This window comes from Marmota monax, unplaced genomic scaffold (assembly GCF_021218885.2).
Source record: "Marmota monax isolate L192 unplaced genomic scaffold, Marmota_monax_Labrador192_F-V1.1 WCK01_AAM20220418_F8-fsc00038, whole genome shotgun sequence".
Lineage (NCBI taxonomy): Eukaryota > Metazoa > Chordata > Mammalia > Rodentia > Sciuridae > Marmota > Marmota monax.
The window spans coordinates 6,388,436-6,402,753 of record NW_026692498.1 but is presented as its reverse complement, the minus strand read 5'-3'; the positions used below and the strand labels follow the sequence as shown (position 1 = coordinate 6,402,753).

The 14,318-nt window shown below is 46.0% G+C and overlaps 1 protein-coding gene across 1 annotated transcript; it reads right to left on the bottom strand.

Moving 5' to 3' along the window:
- Positions 1 to 12,005: 12,005 nt before the first annotated feature.
- On the bottom strand, positions 12,006 to 13,448 carry LOC124092785 (DNA-directed RNA polymerase II subunit RPB3). The gene has a single exon (XM_046444592.2). The coding sequence runs from the start codon at positions 13,411 to 13,413 to the stop codon at positions 12,586 to 12,588; it is 828 nt and encodes a 275-aa protein (XP_046300548.1). The 5' UTR covers positions 13,414 to 13,448; the 3' UTR covers positions 12,006 to 12,585.
- Positions 13,449 to 14,318: the final 870 nt, after the last annotated feature.

The window sequence follows — 14,318 nt, the reverse complement described above, 5'->3', positions numbered from 1 at the left end:
AGTCACATTCCTGTCACTTTTTATTTTCTATTATTATTATTATTAATTGATGGAATACAGGGACACTTAACTACTGAGCCATGTGGCCAACCCCCCTTTTTATATTTTTTTTTTTAGAGACAGGGTCCTGCTGAGTTGCTGAGGCTGGCTTTGAACTTGTGATCCTCCTGCCTCAGCCTCCAGAGCCACTGGAGGCTGTGCTACAGGCATGTGCTACCATGCCCGGCCCTTTTCATTTTTTATTTGATACAGGGTCTGCATCTTGGTAAGTTGCTGAGGACCTCACTAATTTCCTGAGTCTTGCCTCAAATTTGTAATCCTCTTGCCTCAGCCTCTCAAGTTGCTGGGATTACAGGTGTGTCACCATGTCCAGCCCTTAACCACAGCTCTATCTGAGGGCCGTGGATGACAAGTTAACTATTATGAGAGGTATTATTACCTTAAGATTTAAGAACATGGATTTGAGACAAGCGCCTGGCTCAAATCCTGTTTTTGTTACTTACTGCCCATGTGACCTTAAGCAAGTTATTAAACCCTTTTTTACTTCTCTTAAATGGGTCAATAATGGTATGTACCTCATAGAGTTGTTGTGCCGACCACTGAATTTGCACAGGTAAAGCACTTAGGTTAGTGCCTGGAACACAGTGAGCCCTCTGTCAGTTTACCTACTGTGAGGAGATGGTGATGATGGTGGTGGTGGTGATAATGATGATGAGGTCTGGCAGTCAGGGATTTGGAAGGGACAGGACTGCAGAGCCACAACCAAAAGTTCTGGCAGAATCACTTGTTAGTGATTCTGTTGTTCAGACCTTGTTACTATTGAAAACCTCAGTCACCCAATCAGGGAAAGACTCAGCCATGGTGTTTGCTGAGAGCAAGGAGAACACGAAAAGGGTTCTGAGGACATGCAGCTGTAGAAATTACTACAGCCCTAGACCTGTGGTACAAAAGAAGATTCCAATCCACAACTTATGCTTTCCCCCTATTATGCATCCAATTTTGCTTTTCTTCCAATCTCCCTTTCCTAAGCGGGTAGTTCTCAGCCAAGGATGATTCTGACCCACAAAGGACCTTTGGCAACGTCTACAGACATTTTTTATTGTCTTTTTTTTTTTTTTTGTCCCAGGTATTGAACCCAGGGGAACTTAACCACTGACCCACATCCCTAGCCTTTTTGTTTACTTGTTTGAGACAGGGTCAAACAAATAAAGAAAAGCTGAAGCTTGTCTCAACCTTGCAATCCTCCTGCCTCAGCCTCCAGAGTCACTGGGATTACAGGCATGTGTCACCACCTGGGGCACTCTTTCTCTCACCCTCAAGCACCCAGCAACACGTGCCTTGGCTGGGGGCAGCATCTGGTGGGTAGAATCTGGGGGACTTCAACATTTTACAATGGCAGCAAGTGCCCACAACAGAGACCAATGTTCTCAAAGTTGAGAACTCCTGCTAGAGGGTGTGTGAAGGGTGGTCCATATTTTAATCCATAAATTACAGGGTATCAAAATGGAATTGTGGGGCTGGGGTTGTGGCTTAGTGGTTGAGCACTTGCTTAGCATGCGTGAGGCCCTGGGTTCAATCCCCGGCACCACATAAAAAAAAAAAAAACATACAACTGTGATCCCTTTTTTAGGGAAAGAGTTTGTGCTTAGAGAGTTCTGATATTGGGGCCGCATGGTGGTTGACGTTCCTGATGTTTGAGAATAAGACTGAGGAGTGACCGAGGGGTGGAGTCGGACAGACCTGGAAAGTTGGTCCCCAAGTCATTTTTCCCGACCTCTTTCTGGTGTGATTTCTAGTTCTTCAGAGACTTCAGACACACTCCATTCCCAGACTCGCTCACAGTGAGGGTTCTGGATGTAAGTTAGCTCCACTTGTGTGAGACCTGACTGAGTCCTGGATCACAAGGTGGGCATGAGCTCAGGTGGCATCTGTCTGTCTAGGCCCCATATCAGGCATGGTGTCCAGAGCCAACTGTTCTGATGTGGAAGACTCATTCCACTGATGCCAGCCAAGCCGGTGCCTTCCTGGATCCCACAGTCTCAATGGCAGCCTCCCCATCTTGGCCAAAGTGGTGTTATTCCAGAGCCAGCAGCTGGGACACAGGATTCTCCCGAATTTAGTGGATTTAGCAGTATCCTGGGCTGGCCAGTTCTGCAGGGTTGCTTTGAATGTCATTCTTTTTTTAAAATATTTTTTAAATTTGTCGATGAATCTTTTATTTATTTATATGTGGTGCTGAGAATTGAACCCAGTGCCTCACACATACTAGGCAAGCGCTTTATGAGCTACAACCCTGGTCTCAAATGTCATTTCTAAAAGCCCAATTGAGAGCTTATTTCTTTTGCTCTTTCAATTGTTTTATTAACACTAAATCCCTTTTTAAAGAATCCCTTAGTGCTAAAAACAGTAATAGTAGTTTCTGCAGTGGAATGCTGACATAGCAATAAATGGTATCCAGATGCAGAAAGAAATCTCCTTATCAATAAGGAAAAAAAAATAGAAAAATTAAGCAAAAGACATAAACATTCCAGAGTAAAAAGATATGAACAGCCTATAAACCTGAAAACATTTTCAGTCTCATCACGCTTCAAGGAAGCATGAAGGGTGACCACAAGGGGACACCTTCCCACCCACCAGATCAGCAACTTTTCTATTTTGCAATGTTGGAGATCCAATCCAGGGCTTCCTGGGCAGTAAGCCACACACCCTGCCACTGAGCTGTATCCGCAGCCCCGAGAATCTTGACCATATAATTGTAGATGAGCTTACAGAGAGTATAGAGAGTTCACGTGGATATACATTGACGCACTATGGAATGATGTGGTGTTATTGGAGAAATAGGACTTTTTTTTATACCAGAAAACCCAACAAGTAACTCCTCGGTAGCCCTGAAGCAGTGCCTCCCAGCATTTCTTACATAATACCACACAGAGGAAATGGTCACATTTATCAGCACATTTGGTAAATAGAGGGGATGACTTGAAGGTAGAGATGGCTGGTCTGGCCACTCTTGGGATCACAGGGTCCCATTTAGCCATCCCCGGAGCTGAAAAGAGCCATGGCTGAGAATATCATCCATGGTACTCAGATGCCACTGCCCAGGCAGCTGTTCCCTAGAGACACTCTGTCCCCTGTGCATTAGAAGATACACATAGGATGTTCCCAGTGGCCCTGCTCGTGATGGAAGAACGCTGGACACGACCCACCGTCCAGCAACAGCTGTGCACGATTTGGTGATGGGGATATACCCTGAGAAATGCATTGTTAGGCAATTTCCTCACCATGTGAACCTCACAGAGCACAAAGACAGCCACAACGTCACTAGGCAATGTGATCTTCTGGAACCACCTACAGAGCTGGCGTGTCATTGGCTGGAATGTTGCCATGCTACACACAACTGTATGTAAATAAAGTGTGGCGCATTCACATAAGGGAATATCCCTCGGTGAACATGAGCAGGTGGAGTACAGCCACCTGGGACGCAGGGAGCTCCTTGCTGGTCGCCAGTGCATGGCCTCAGTTCTAAATCGCTGTTATGCTCATACATATGTGATAAAAGTACAAAGAGAATGCATAACAAAAGCTCAGAGTATTAGCTATCTCTGAAAAAGAGGACAAGAGGGAGGCTCAAAGGTACCTGTAATATTTAATTTCTTAAATTGAGTTGTAATTTCACAAGAATCCACTTCCTGATCATTTATACTTGCATGGATGTATCTGTGTATGATTTATTTTATAACATATATTTTTATTTTTTAATACCTTTATTTTGTTTGTTTCTTTTTATGAGGTGCCAGGGATCGAATCCAGTGCCTCACTCATGCTAGGCAAGCGCTCTGCCACTGAGCCACAACCCTGGCCCCTAACATATATTTTTAATAGAGCAAAATTTTAACAGCCAACTTGTACTAATAAATCAGAAAACCTACGTAAAGTGGACAAATTAATAAAATCTATAATTTAGAAAAAAACTGAATTTAACAAGTAGAAAGCTTCAATAGTCCTTAGCCATTAAAGAAATTGAATTGGCAATTTTAAATACTGCCACAAAGAGCAGACTCCGTCTGATGATAATACAGGTGATGTATGTCAAAACATACAAGTATGTGAAACTTTCATGAAGCAGATTATGCAATTCTTAAACAAGCTCTTCTGAAACATGCAATCTTAGTGAGCATTCTCCAATTCATTTTACAATTCTGATATGACATCCATACCAAAGCTAGCCAAGAACAGTGTAAACAAGAAATAGTAGAAGCCAGTCTCACTCATGAACATAATGCAAAATTTGTGAACACAATATTAATAAAACTAAATCTAGAAGCGTGAAAAGATATAATGCATTTGGACCAAGTTGAACTCGTCCGAGGAATGCAAGGACGGGGCAGTGGGTTGGAATGGCCACAGATACTTGGACACACCTACGATCAAGTAATGAGGGTCCACGTGCCTTCCCCTTGAGTCTCAGTGCTTTACAGCAGTGGGGACACTGTGCCAGTTTCCTTTCCTTAAAAGGTTGGCAACTTCCACGTCTTGTCACTTGAGATTGCTTGTCGGAGGCCAAGCGCCGTGGTAAGAAGTCCAACAATTCTGCTGAAGAGGTCGCGTGGAGGAGAGGGCCACTGAGCTCAGCCTTCCTTCCATTCCTGCTGAGATTCCAGCATGTGATCGAGGCTATTGTGGACTCTTGAGACAGACCACACACCTGCTGAATACCAGAGTGACACCCATGACCCATCCAGCACCACATGGAACAGGAGGCAGCCAGATCCCCAGCCCTCATAATCATGAGGAAATTCATACCATTCTTATTTTATTCTATTAAGCTTTGGGATAGTTTACTATGCAGATTGTTAAATATGCAAGATCATATAAATAAAGATACAGAAAATGCATTTGGTAAAATTCAGCATCCACTTATGATTAAAAAAAAAAAAGAACCCAGTCTCTTAGGGAAATGGTTATTTTTTTAACCTGATAAAGATATATACCACATTCTCTCTCTCACACACACACACACACTCACACACACACACAGAGCAAACTAAATGAATGGAAAGTTTTAAAATCATGAATAGGAGTGTTATTATTGCTGGGCACAGTGGCACACACCCGTAGTTCCAGCAACTAGGGAGGCAGAGGCAGGAGGACTGCAAGTTCAAGGTCAGACCCAGCAACTAAGCAAGGCTCTAAGCAACTTAATGAGACCCTGTTTCAAAATAAAAATAAAAAGGACTGGGGATGTGGATCAATGGTAAAGCACCCCATGTTCAATTCTTACTAATATACCCCCCCAAAATTGCTATTATCTTCACCTCAATTCAACATTGCACACATACACACACACACACACAGAGAACATAACAATTGGAAACATATAGGAATATACAAATTATTAGATTCAATGAGGTAGTTTAGCAATGAGATTGAATAGAAAATCAACATACTAAATCAACTATGTTTCTCTGCACCAGATTTTATAGTCTAAAAATGCCATTTATTTATATTTATTTATTTGTTCTAATCAGTTATACACAACAGCAGAAAGCTCTTTGTACACAATGGAGCAAAATTTTTCTCTTCTCTGGTTGTACCCTAAGTAGGGTCACACCATTTGTGCAATCATACATGTACCTAAGGTACTGATGTCTGTCTCATTCCATCATGTTTCCTAGTCCCATGCCCCCTCCTCTTCCCTCCCTTCCCTTTGGCCTACCAAAGTCCCTCCTCTCATCCCATGCCCCACTCCATTATGGATCAGCATCCACTTATCAGAGAAAAAATTTGGTTGGCCTTTGGTTTTTTGAGATTGGCTTACTTTGCTTAGCATGATATTCCAACTCCAACCATTTACCGACAAATGCCATAATTTTATTCTCTTTTAGTCCTGAGTAATATTCCATTGTGTATGTATACCACAGTTCTTTATTGAAGGTCATCTAGGTTGGTTCCACAGTTTGGCTATTGTGAATTGTGCTGCTATAAACATTGATGTGGCTGTGTCCCTATAGTATGCTGTTTTTAAGTCCTTTGGGTACAAGGAGTGGGATAGCTGGGTCAAATGTTGGTTCCGTTCTAAATTTTCTAAGGAATCTCCAGACTGCTTTCCAGATTGGTTGCACCAATTTGCAGCCAATGCCATTTTAAAAATATGCTGTCTTCAACAGCAACAAACACGCGGCACACACATCTAGTGGGTCCACCCACACTAGAGGGCTTCGCCTGTGACCACACATGATGCACCAGTCCTCACATGTAAGTGTTCGCAGTGCCATTTAGTAAAAGAATCGCCCTTTTCTGCCTTCTTGCCACGAGTTTTCCTAGCTTCTAGGAAGGGCTCCTGAGAAGCCTAGACACCCACAATGCCCTCTTGCCCTCAATTCCGGGTCATCTTCTGTCTCCATCTCCCTCTCCTCTGAGGCCTTTCCATGGCACCCTCTGGACTGCCTCGTCCATCACCAGGGGCATCCTCTGAGGACCCTGCTTCCCCGAAGCCCTTGCAGGGCAGGGCTGCTGTCTCCTTTGCTCTTGGAGCGGAGGTGGGCCTGATGTTCTCCACCTCAGCCTCTTTTTCTCTTCTCTTACGCCTTCCAGCTCGGAATGCCAAGCCATCCGATTCCATCCCTAAACGCTCACTCTTAATGGTGGACTCGCTTGGCTCACCTGCCCACCCCCCACTCCACTGCAGATAGGAAAGCAAACCTGGTAAACCCAGCTCCCCTCCCACTCTGTGCAGCACCAGACGCACACACGATGGTCGCACTGCACATCAGCTGCCAGGATCCTCAAGTAGAGGCTTCGGGCTGCCCCGGCAATGGCTCTCCATTCCCTGGTCCATTCCTTCCTGCGCCTAAAAAGCCATTTCTCATTTTTCCACTCTCTTCCACCCTCCCAGCTCCCCTCCATCTCAGCTAATGACGCTGTTTCCTGCTTCCTAGACAGAATCAAAGCAATCAGAATTTCCACCGACTTGGTTTTCACCCACACCCACCAGCACCCGTTCTTCCTGCCCTCTGAGCCACCCAGGCTCCTGCCCAAAGCCGGTTCTCCACTCCCACTCCATATCCAGCATGTTCTCATCTCAAGCAACTCTCTTCTTTTTCCTTCATTGATTTTTGCTTCCTACCAGATCCTCTTCATCAGCACCTAAACACCCAGTCCCACCTTAAAACATGCATCCTCAGCAGGGCAGTGGCACAGGCAGGTAATCCCAGTGGCGGGGAGGCTGAGGCAGGATGATTGAGAGTTCAAAGCAGCCTCAGCAACTCAGTGAGACCCTGTCTCTAAATAAAATCTATAAAAGGGCTGGGGATGAGGCCCCACGGTTAAGTGCAGCTGGATTCAATTCCTGGTACCAAAAACAAAACAAAAAGTCCTCCTGATCTCATTTTCCTTGTCAATTGCCACCCCTGTCATTGCTCCTTTTGGCAGGGAAAAAAATTGTTGATAGTCAATGTCCAATTCCTCTTCTTCAATTCCCTCTTAAGTCCACTCCAACCTGGCTTTCATCTGGGTGCAGGAAAGGTCGTCCAGGACCTTCAAGTCCTGAATTCTCATTTCTCGACTTTTAACACAGTTGGCATGCTGGATTGCTCTCGGGAAATCCTTCACACTTGCTTTGCTTCCTGTCTCACCTCCTTCCTGCTCTCCGTTTCCAGACCTCCCTCTGCTGCCTCATCTTTTTAGGTCTCTGGCCTCTTTTCTATCATATTCCAGATTCAGGCTTTAAATGCCCTTTATACACAAAGTCTCCTCCACATTTTGTATCCAGCTCATATCTCTCTCCTAACTTCATACTTTTTAATCCAGCTTCATCCTGGATGTCTGCCTTGGGCTGGTGCTCACTCTCTCGCTCTCTCTTTCTCTCCCTTTGCAATTCACAGGATTGAAACCAGCAATTTACCATTGAGCTACATCCCCAGTCTTTTTTTTTTGTGTGTGTGTGTGTGTTTTAATTTTGCGACAGAGTCTCACTAAGTTGCTGGGGGTCTCACTAAGCTGTTGAGGCTGACCTTGAACTTGTGAGCCTCTTGCCGCAGCCACCTGAGTCACCGAGATTAAAGGTGCACACCACTGTGCCCAGCTGCCTTTGGGTTTCTAATGGTCAGTGTCCAATGCTGAACTCTTAATTTCCCCACAAATAGGCACAAATGCCATTTTGCTCAGAAATCATTCTTTAAAAAAAATTTAAATGAGGTTGAACTACTTTTTTAAAATATTTTTTTAGTTGTAGATAGACACAATACCTTTATTTATTTTTATGTGGTGCTGAGGATCGAACCCAGTGCCTCACACGTGCTACGTAAGCGCTCTGCCACTGAGCCCCAGCCCCAGCCTCAGAAATCATTCTTGACTCCTCTTTTTCTGTTCCTCCAAATCCCACCCTTTACTAAATCCTATTGACTCTGCCTTCAGAAAAGGCACAAACTGGGTCACTCCCTGTGTGACTCAACCTCTCAGCTACCGTCCTGGTCTAAGTCACCGGCACTTCTCCCCCAGATTCCCGCAGGAGCATCTGTGGCAGTCGCTGCTACCGTTGGCGGCTGGTGCTCAGCTCCCCTCCTTCCAAGCTCATTGTGGGGTTCTTCCCACCTTTGAAGTCAGCTGTGACTGTGAGTCACTTTAGCCAAAAGAAAAAGAGCTAACGTGATGCATGATGGACCTGTGATATGGCTCAAAAACACATCCATGATGCTCCAAGCCGTGGAGAAAAGTGTCATTGCAGCCCCTCCGAGCAGAAATGTCCTTTGAAGTGGAGTTCTGCCTTAGCCCAGCTGAACCCTGGGCCGGGCTTAGAGATCAGCTCTATACAGGGAACCAGCACTGGGGGCTAGAGGAGGGCTTATCTTGTCTTATTCCGAGACACGTTATTCCATCCAGGAGTTCTGATAGTGAACATGCCATCCCCTGGGTCAGAGTAAAAGTCCAACTAAGGATGCGGCTCCCCGGAAATCCTTTTACAAGGGCAAAGTGGCCCTCCGATGGATTACTGCCTGGGCTGGAGGGAATGAGCTCTTCCTTCCATGGCGGGAGGACACAGCATGCCAGGCACCATCTTGGAAGGACAGACTGGGCCCTCATCAGGCACAAAACCTTCTTTGGTCTCGGACTTCCCAGCCTCCAAAACTGCACCAAAAATGGATTTCTATTATTTATAAATTCCCCATCTCAAGTATTTTGTGATAGCAACACAACTGGACTAAGATACCACCTAAGTTTGTAAGAGAGTTTTAGAGTCAAAAGCCTGGATTAAGAGACTCACAGCAAAACATGGGACCTCCCCCAAGCCCCATAGTCAATGGACTAAGAAAGTAACTCATCCTTCAAAGGAAAATATGTTCCCCAATGTCCACTTCTGATGGGGTCAAGGAGCATAGTGCAAAAGAGAGAATTTCCTAGAGGTCAGAGCCAGGAGCCACAAGAACTATGAGCAAGGAAGCCACTCCCAGAATCTAGTTTCAAGGCTCAATGAGAGACCAGGCTTCACCCAGAGTAGGAGGCTGGGGAATGGATGGCTTCAAGCCTGTGTCAGCCACGTGCCTTCTGCTCTTTCCAGCTGAGCCAACGTATTCCTTTACTGGGATGATCCCCTCCCACTCACCACTGCCCAGTGGACATAGGAGGGCTAATAACTTGTCTTCTGGCTTATGGTTCTCCAATCACTGTGTCGGAACCCCTGAAATGTGAGCTGGATATGGTCTGGATTCCTGGGGAGAAGGTACGCGTGTCCTGTGCACAGGGAGGAGAGGGACACCTGTTGGTGATCAGCGTTGCTCACCAGCGGTCTGCTTCTCCCCATCTGGACAAGTGTGGGGTTGCACTTCTCTGCCCCTAGGCCTGGTCACATGACTTCCTCTGGCCCAGGGGACCCACAAGTGACATGCAGCACTTCTGGCAGATGCCCTTAAGACGCCCAGTCCTTTCCCCCAGTTGTGATGTTATGGGCCAAGTCCATGTGTGGGAAAGTTAATCCTGACGCAGCAGAGGCGGGACCTTGAAGAGGTCTGAGGTTCTGCTCTCAGGTGGATTAACATCGTCATCACGAGAGCGGGTTTGTTAGAAAAGTGAGCTCAGCTCCTGTGCTCTCTCCCTCTGCCTTCTGTTATAAAATACTGCAGGACAAAGTCCCCACCAGATGTGGACCTCTTGACCTTGGACTCCCCAGCCTGACGAATTATAAGAAATAAGTAGTTGTTTGTAAATTCCCTGGTGTCGCATGCTCTGTTATAGCAGCACCAAATGAACTAAGATACGCTGCCACCAAGGATCTGTCCTGCGGTGGAGACTCTTCGGCCTGGCTGGGAGGTATGGAATGGAGCTCTTTATCCATACAAATAGCTCCAGCAGGAGAAGCACCTTTATTGTTTTAAACAATAAAGAATCGTTACCAAGTGTAACATGACCCAGCATTACAGTCTCCTAACTTGGCAACAAGATCCTCTCCACCATGATCCACTAAAACCCAGCCTCAGAATTCCCAGTCCCATGAGTCTGATATACTTTTTATTTTTTCATAAATTGAGCATTTTCTAATTTTCTTATACATTATGTCCATCATTTGGTCTATCTGCCCTCTAGAAAGTAAACCTCTCAAGAATGGAGACCTGCATCTAGTCTGTGTACTAGCAGGATCTGTATATATATATATAAATGTTATAATGTTGTGTGTGTGTGTGTGTGTTTATTTATTTATTTTGGTACCAGAGATTGAACCCAGGTATGCTTAACCACTGAGCAACATCCCCAGACCCTTTTCTATGTTTCATTTAGAGACAGGGTTTTGCTAAGTTGCTCAGGGCCTTGCTAAATTGCCAAGGTTAGCCTTGAATTCGTGATCCTCCTTCATTAGCCTCTCACGCCACTGGGATGTGGTGCTGAGGATCGAACCCAGGCCGCATGCATGCCAGGCGAGTGTGCTACTGCTTGAGCCACATCCCCTCAAACGCCACTGGGATTACAGGCATGTACCGCCACACCGGGCTCAGCATAGACATTTGTTGAATGGATGAGCAGTGTTTTCCCATTGACTGCAGCAGGCCTGGCTTTGTTTCGTGTTTCCTGTGGCAGTCCGCGGGCATCCTTCTGTATGGTTGAAATCCAGTACCGCCAGGATGCCCTGTCACGTGATCGCTGCCCTCCTCTGGGACATGCCATGCTTTTCAATCTCTGAGTTATTTTTATATAAGTAAAGATCATTCTTTATTTTAGAAAAGTGTGATGTTATTTATTCTCATGTTTTCCTATTGCATTATTTTCTGACTTCTTCATTGGGAATCCCAGCTATGTTGGAATTTATTTATTATTTTCTCTATATTCATTTTACATCATTTCTTCCTTTTTTCAGGAATGGACAGTTTATTCACCTTCTAGCCAATGAGGAAGGATTTTTGGGGAGAGGATTGGTCAGGGTCCCAACAGAAAGCAAATGACACTCAAACTGGAAGAACAGGGTTATCAACAAATGCGTGGGTTTATAGAGACAAAGGCCTGACCAGCAAGGGTCACATCTAGGCCTGAACCCACAGAGGGCACTACCTGGAGAGATGCCTGGTAGGGGAACGAACCCATGGCAAACCAGCAGAGATGGAGCCAGGTGGCTGGATACCTCCACCTCACTTTCCACCTGCCACATTGGCCACATTACCTGCCAACAAAATGGTGGGGCAGCCCACTGCCACCATTGCACAGACGGCCTGCTTCCAGGGTGGAGCAAGGTAGAGGAGGGCGGCGAAAGGAAAATATCCAGTAATGGTGATTCTTGGTGGGGGAAGTTCCCTCTGTTTTAAGAAAGAGACCCAGGAATAGAAAGACCTGCTCTCTCTTCTTCCTTCGGATGTTGCCATACAAGGTTCACAAGGCTTGCTCCCTTCCAAAGGGTGGACACACACCAAACCCAGCTGAACAGACAGATGTAACAAAACCCTAAATCAACTGACCTTCTTATGATTTCCCCATGTGAGAGATACTACATTTGAGTATTTTTTTTTTTTTTTTTTTTTTTTAAGTGTTCAAACAGCATGTTTATTTGTGGAGGGAGGGGACAGCCAGAGTCTATCCTAAAGGATTACTTTCCAAATTAGGAATACCCAGAAATTTGAGGTGCCAGTAGCCTGGCTCTGGGGAAAGAGTCAGGAGCATTTATCACCTGCCTAAATGAAGGTTCTAGCACTCAATCCTAACACCGAAAACCTAAGCTCCAGCTGTGAAAATCCCTTCTTGTTGGATGGAAAGGGTATTAAGGAGCTGCAATGACCAGGAGGAGTCCAGCTCAGTGGTTCTCAGAGGGGAAGCAGTATGCCCCCTACTGGGGTGCTAGGAAATGGGATGGGAGGGATGTTCTGGGTGCTGGGGAATACCATTGGGCCTTAACAAATAGGGCCAGGCATGCTAACTGTCTAGTAAAAACTGTCCTACCCTAAATTCCAGTGGCATCCCTAGTAATCTGCAGCCCCCCTCTGGCTGGCACTGATGGCCTGTCATGAGGCTTGAATAGCAGTCCAGAGACCCCAAACCAGAAGGTGTCAAAGACCTGAAACCCAATTACTATCTGGAATCCCCACTTTTGCTGAAATAGGTGAGCTGAAGCTAGTTTATGGTCAGCACATCACTTTGGATCTCGTGGCTTAACTGAGTCTGTAAATCACTCAGCTTCTTCTTTAATCCAGAGAGAGCTGAGAGAACAATGGTTTCAGGGCGCAGAGAACCACAGGACTCCACGTTGTAGTAAAACCTTTCTGGCTTGCCATTGGGGTCATAGGGAGCCTGTGACTCATCCTCATCCAGCTCTGAGTATTCACTCTTTGGCCATTCCTCAGGCTTGGGGTACACTGTATGCCTCAGGGCATTGTCGGGATCATATTCAAAAGCCACCCCTGCAGTGGGGTTCCACTTGGCATGTTCCTTGCCAAAGCCCTTTTTGGCATAGGCTCGAAGCCTCAGCTCCTGGCCCTTTCTCAGCTTGACAATGAGGATGTCATCCTGCTCCACGTAGTCGTTGGGGTCATTATCTCGGTTCCGGGATGTCACCGGAATGACCCGGGGGCTGTTGGAGATGAGGTCTCGGGATGTGACGTGCCGCGTCTGGTCTTCATTGCACCTCACGTCCAGGGTGAACTCCACAGAGCACTCAGGGCAGAATTCCTCACACGTGCAGTCCCGGGAGTACTGCAGCTTGTCCACAATGTCATCACTAGTGAGGGGAATTAGTCCAAGCCTGTGAGCAATGAACTCATCATGAAGGACTGAAGAATTGGCATCAATCTGAACCCAGTCAATAGCTATTATGGGCACCTCGGCGATGAAGACCCTCCGAATGGAATTGGCCACTGCCAGGTCCGTGTTCTCAATGATAAACTTGACGTTCTCGTCGGTGAGCTCCGTGATCCGCACCGTGGGCTGGTTGGCGTACGGCATTGCGCCCCGCGTCCAGCCGGCCCCCGCGACAGCTGCGCCGCCGAGTATTTTTAAGTCACTTCAAGATGGTTTTCTGTTACTTGCAGCTAAACTCAGGTGTATGATGCGATGAGATGAATGGAGAGGCAGTCTAGCTGCTACCCAGATGCCTAGGGATTCAATTTTCTCTGTGTGAGGGTAGCAGTTGTGAAGACTGATCATAAAAATCCAGAAACTGTTTAAGATCTGTTGGGAAATACTAATGCTAGGGAAGATGGAATAATGATCCTATTGTAAACCAAGTCTGAGCAGCTGGAATTCACTGTCACAGTAATCAGCTGCCAGAGGGAAACTCATGAAGCCTGTGTTAGGTTAATTGTATTCATGGACCCAATTATTGCCTTCCTGAACCTGCACCATTCGCCTTGTGGCTCTGGACTCTTTTTCCACTCTGAATCTGAGCTGACCCTGTGGCATGTTTGATCAACAGAACTTGGAGGCAGTGACACTATGCCAATCTCATACCTTAACTCCAAAAGGCTTTGGATGCTACCCTGCCACCTCCATGTTCAAGCTCTACTGGAGGAAGATAGACTACTTGGAGGAGAACCCAATAGTCCCATTCCAGACTATGCTGAACAGCCTGCTGACCCCCAATAGGTGAGAGACTGCAACCAAGATCAGCAGAGTTGCCTACCCAAGTCCCAGCTGACCGTAGTACATTAAGTAAACACGTCTGAGACCAGAAGAACTGCCCAGCAGATACACAGACTTGCATGCAATATTAAATTGTTAGTATTTTAAGCTACTGTGTTTGAGGATTGTTACAAAGCCATAGCTAACTGATACTGGACCTTAAGGACTAACAAACTTGCATGGGTACAATGCCACAAAGATTAACTCAACTGACTGTAGGAAAAATATGG

Bases quoted from the DNA above. Each gene is read 5' to 3' on its own strand.
- LOC124092785 (XM_046444592.2), bottom strand. From the start codon at position 13,413: ATGCCGTACGCCAACCAGCCCACGGTGCGGATCACGGAGCTCACCGAC.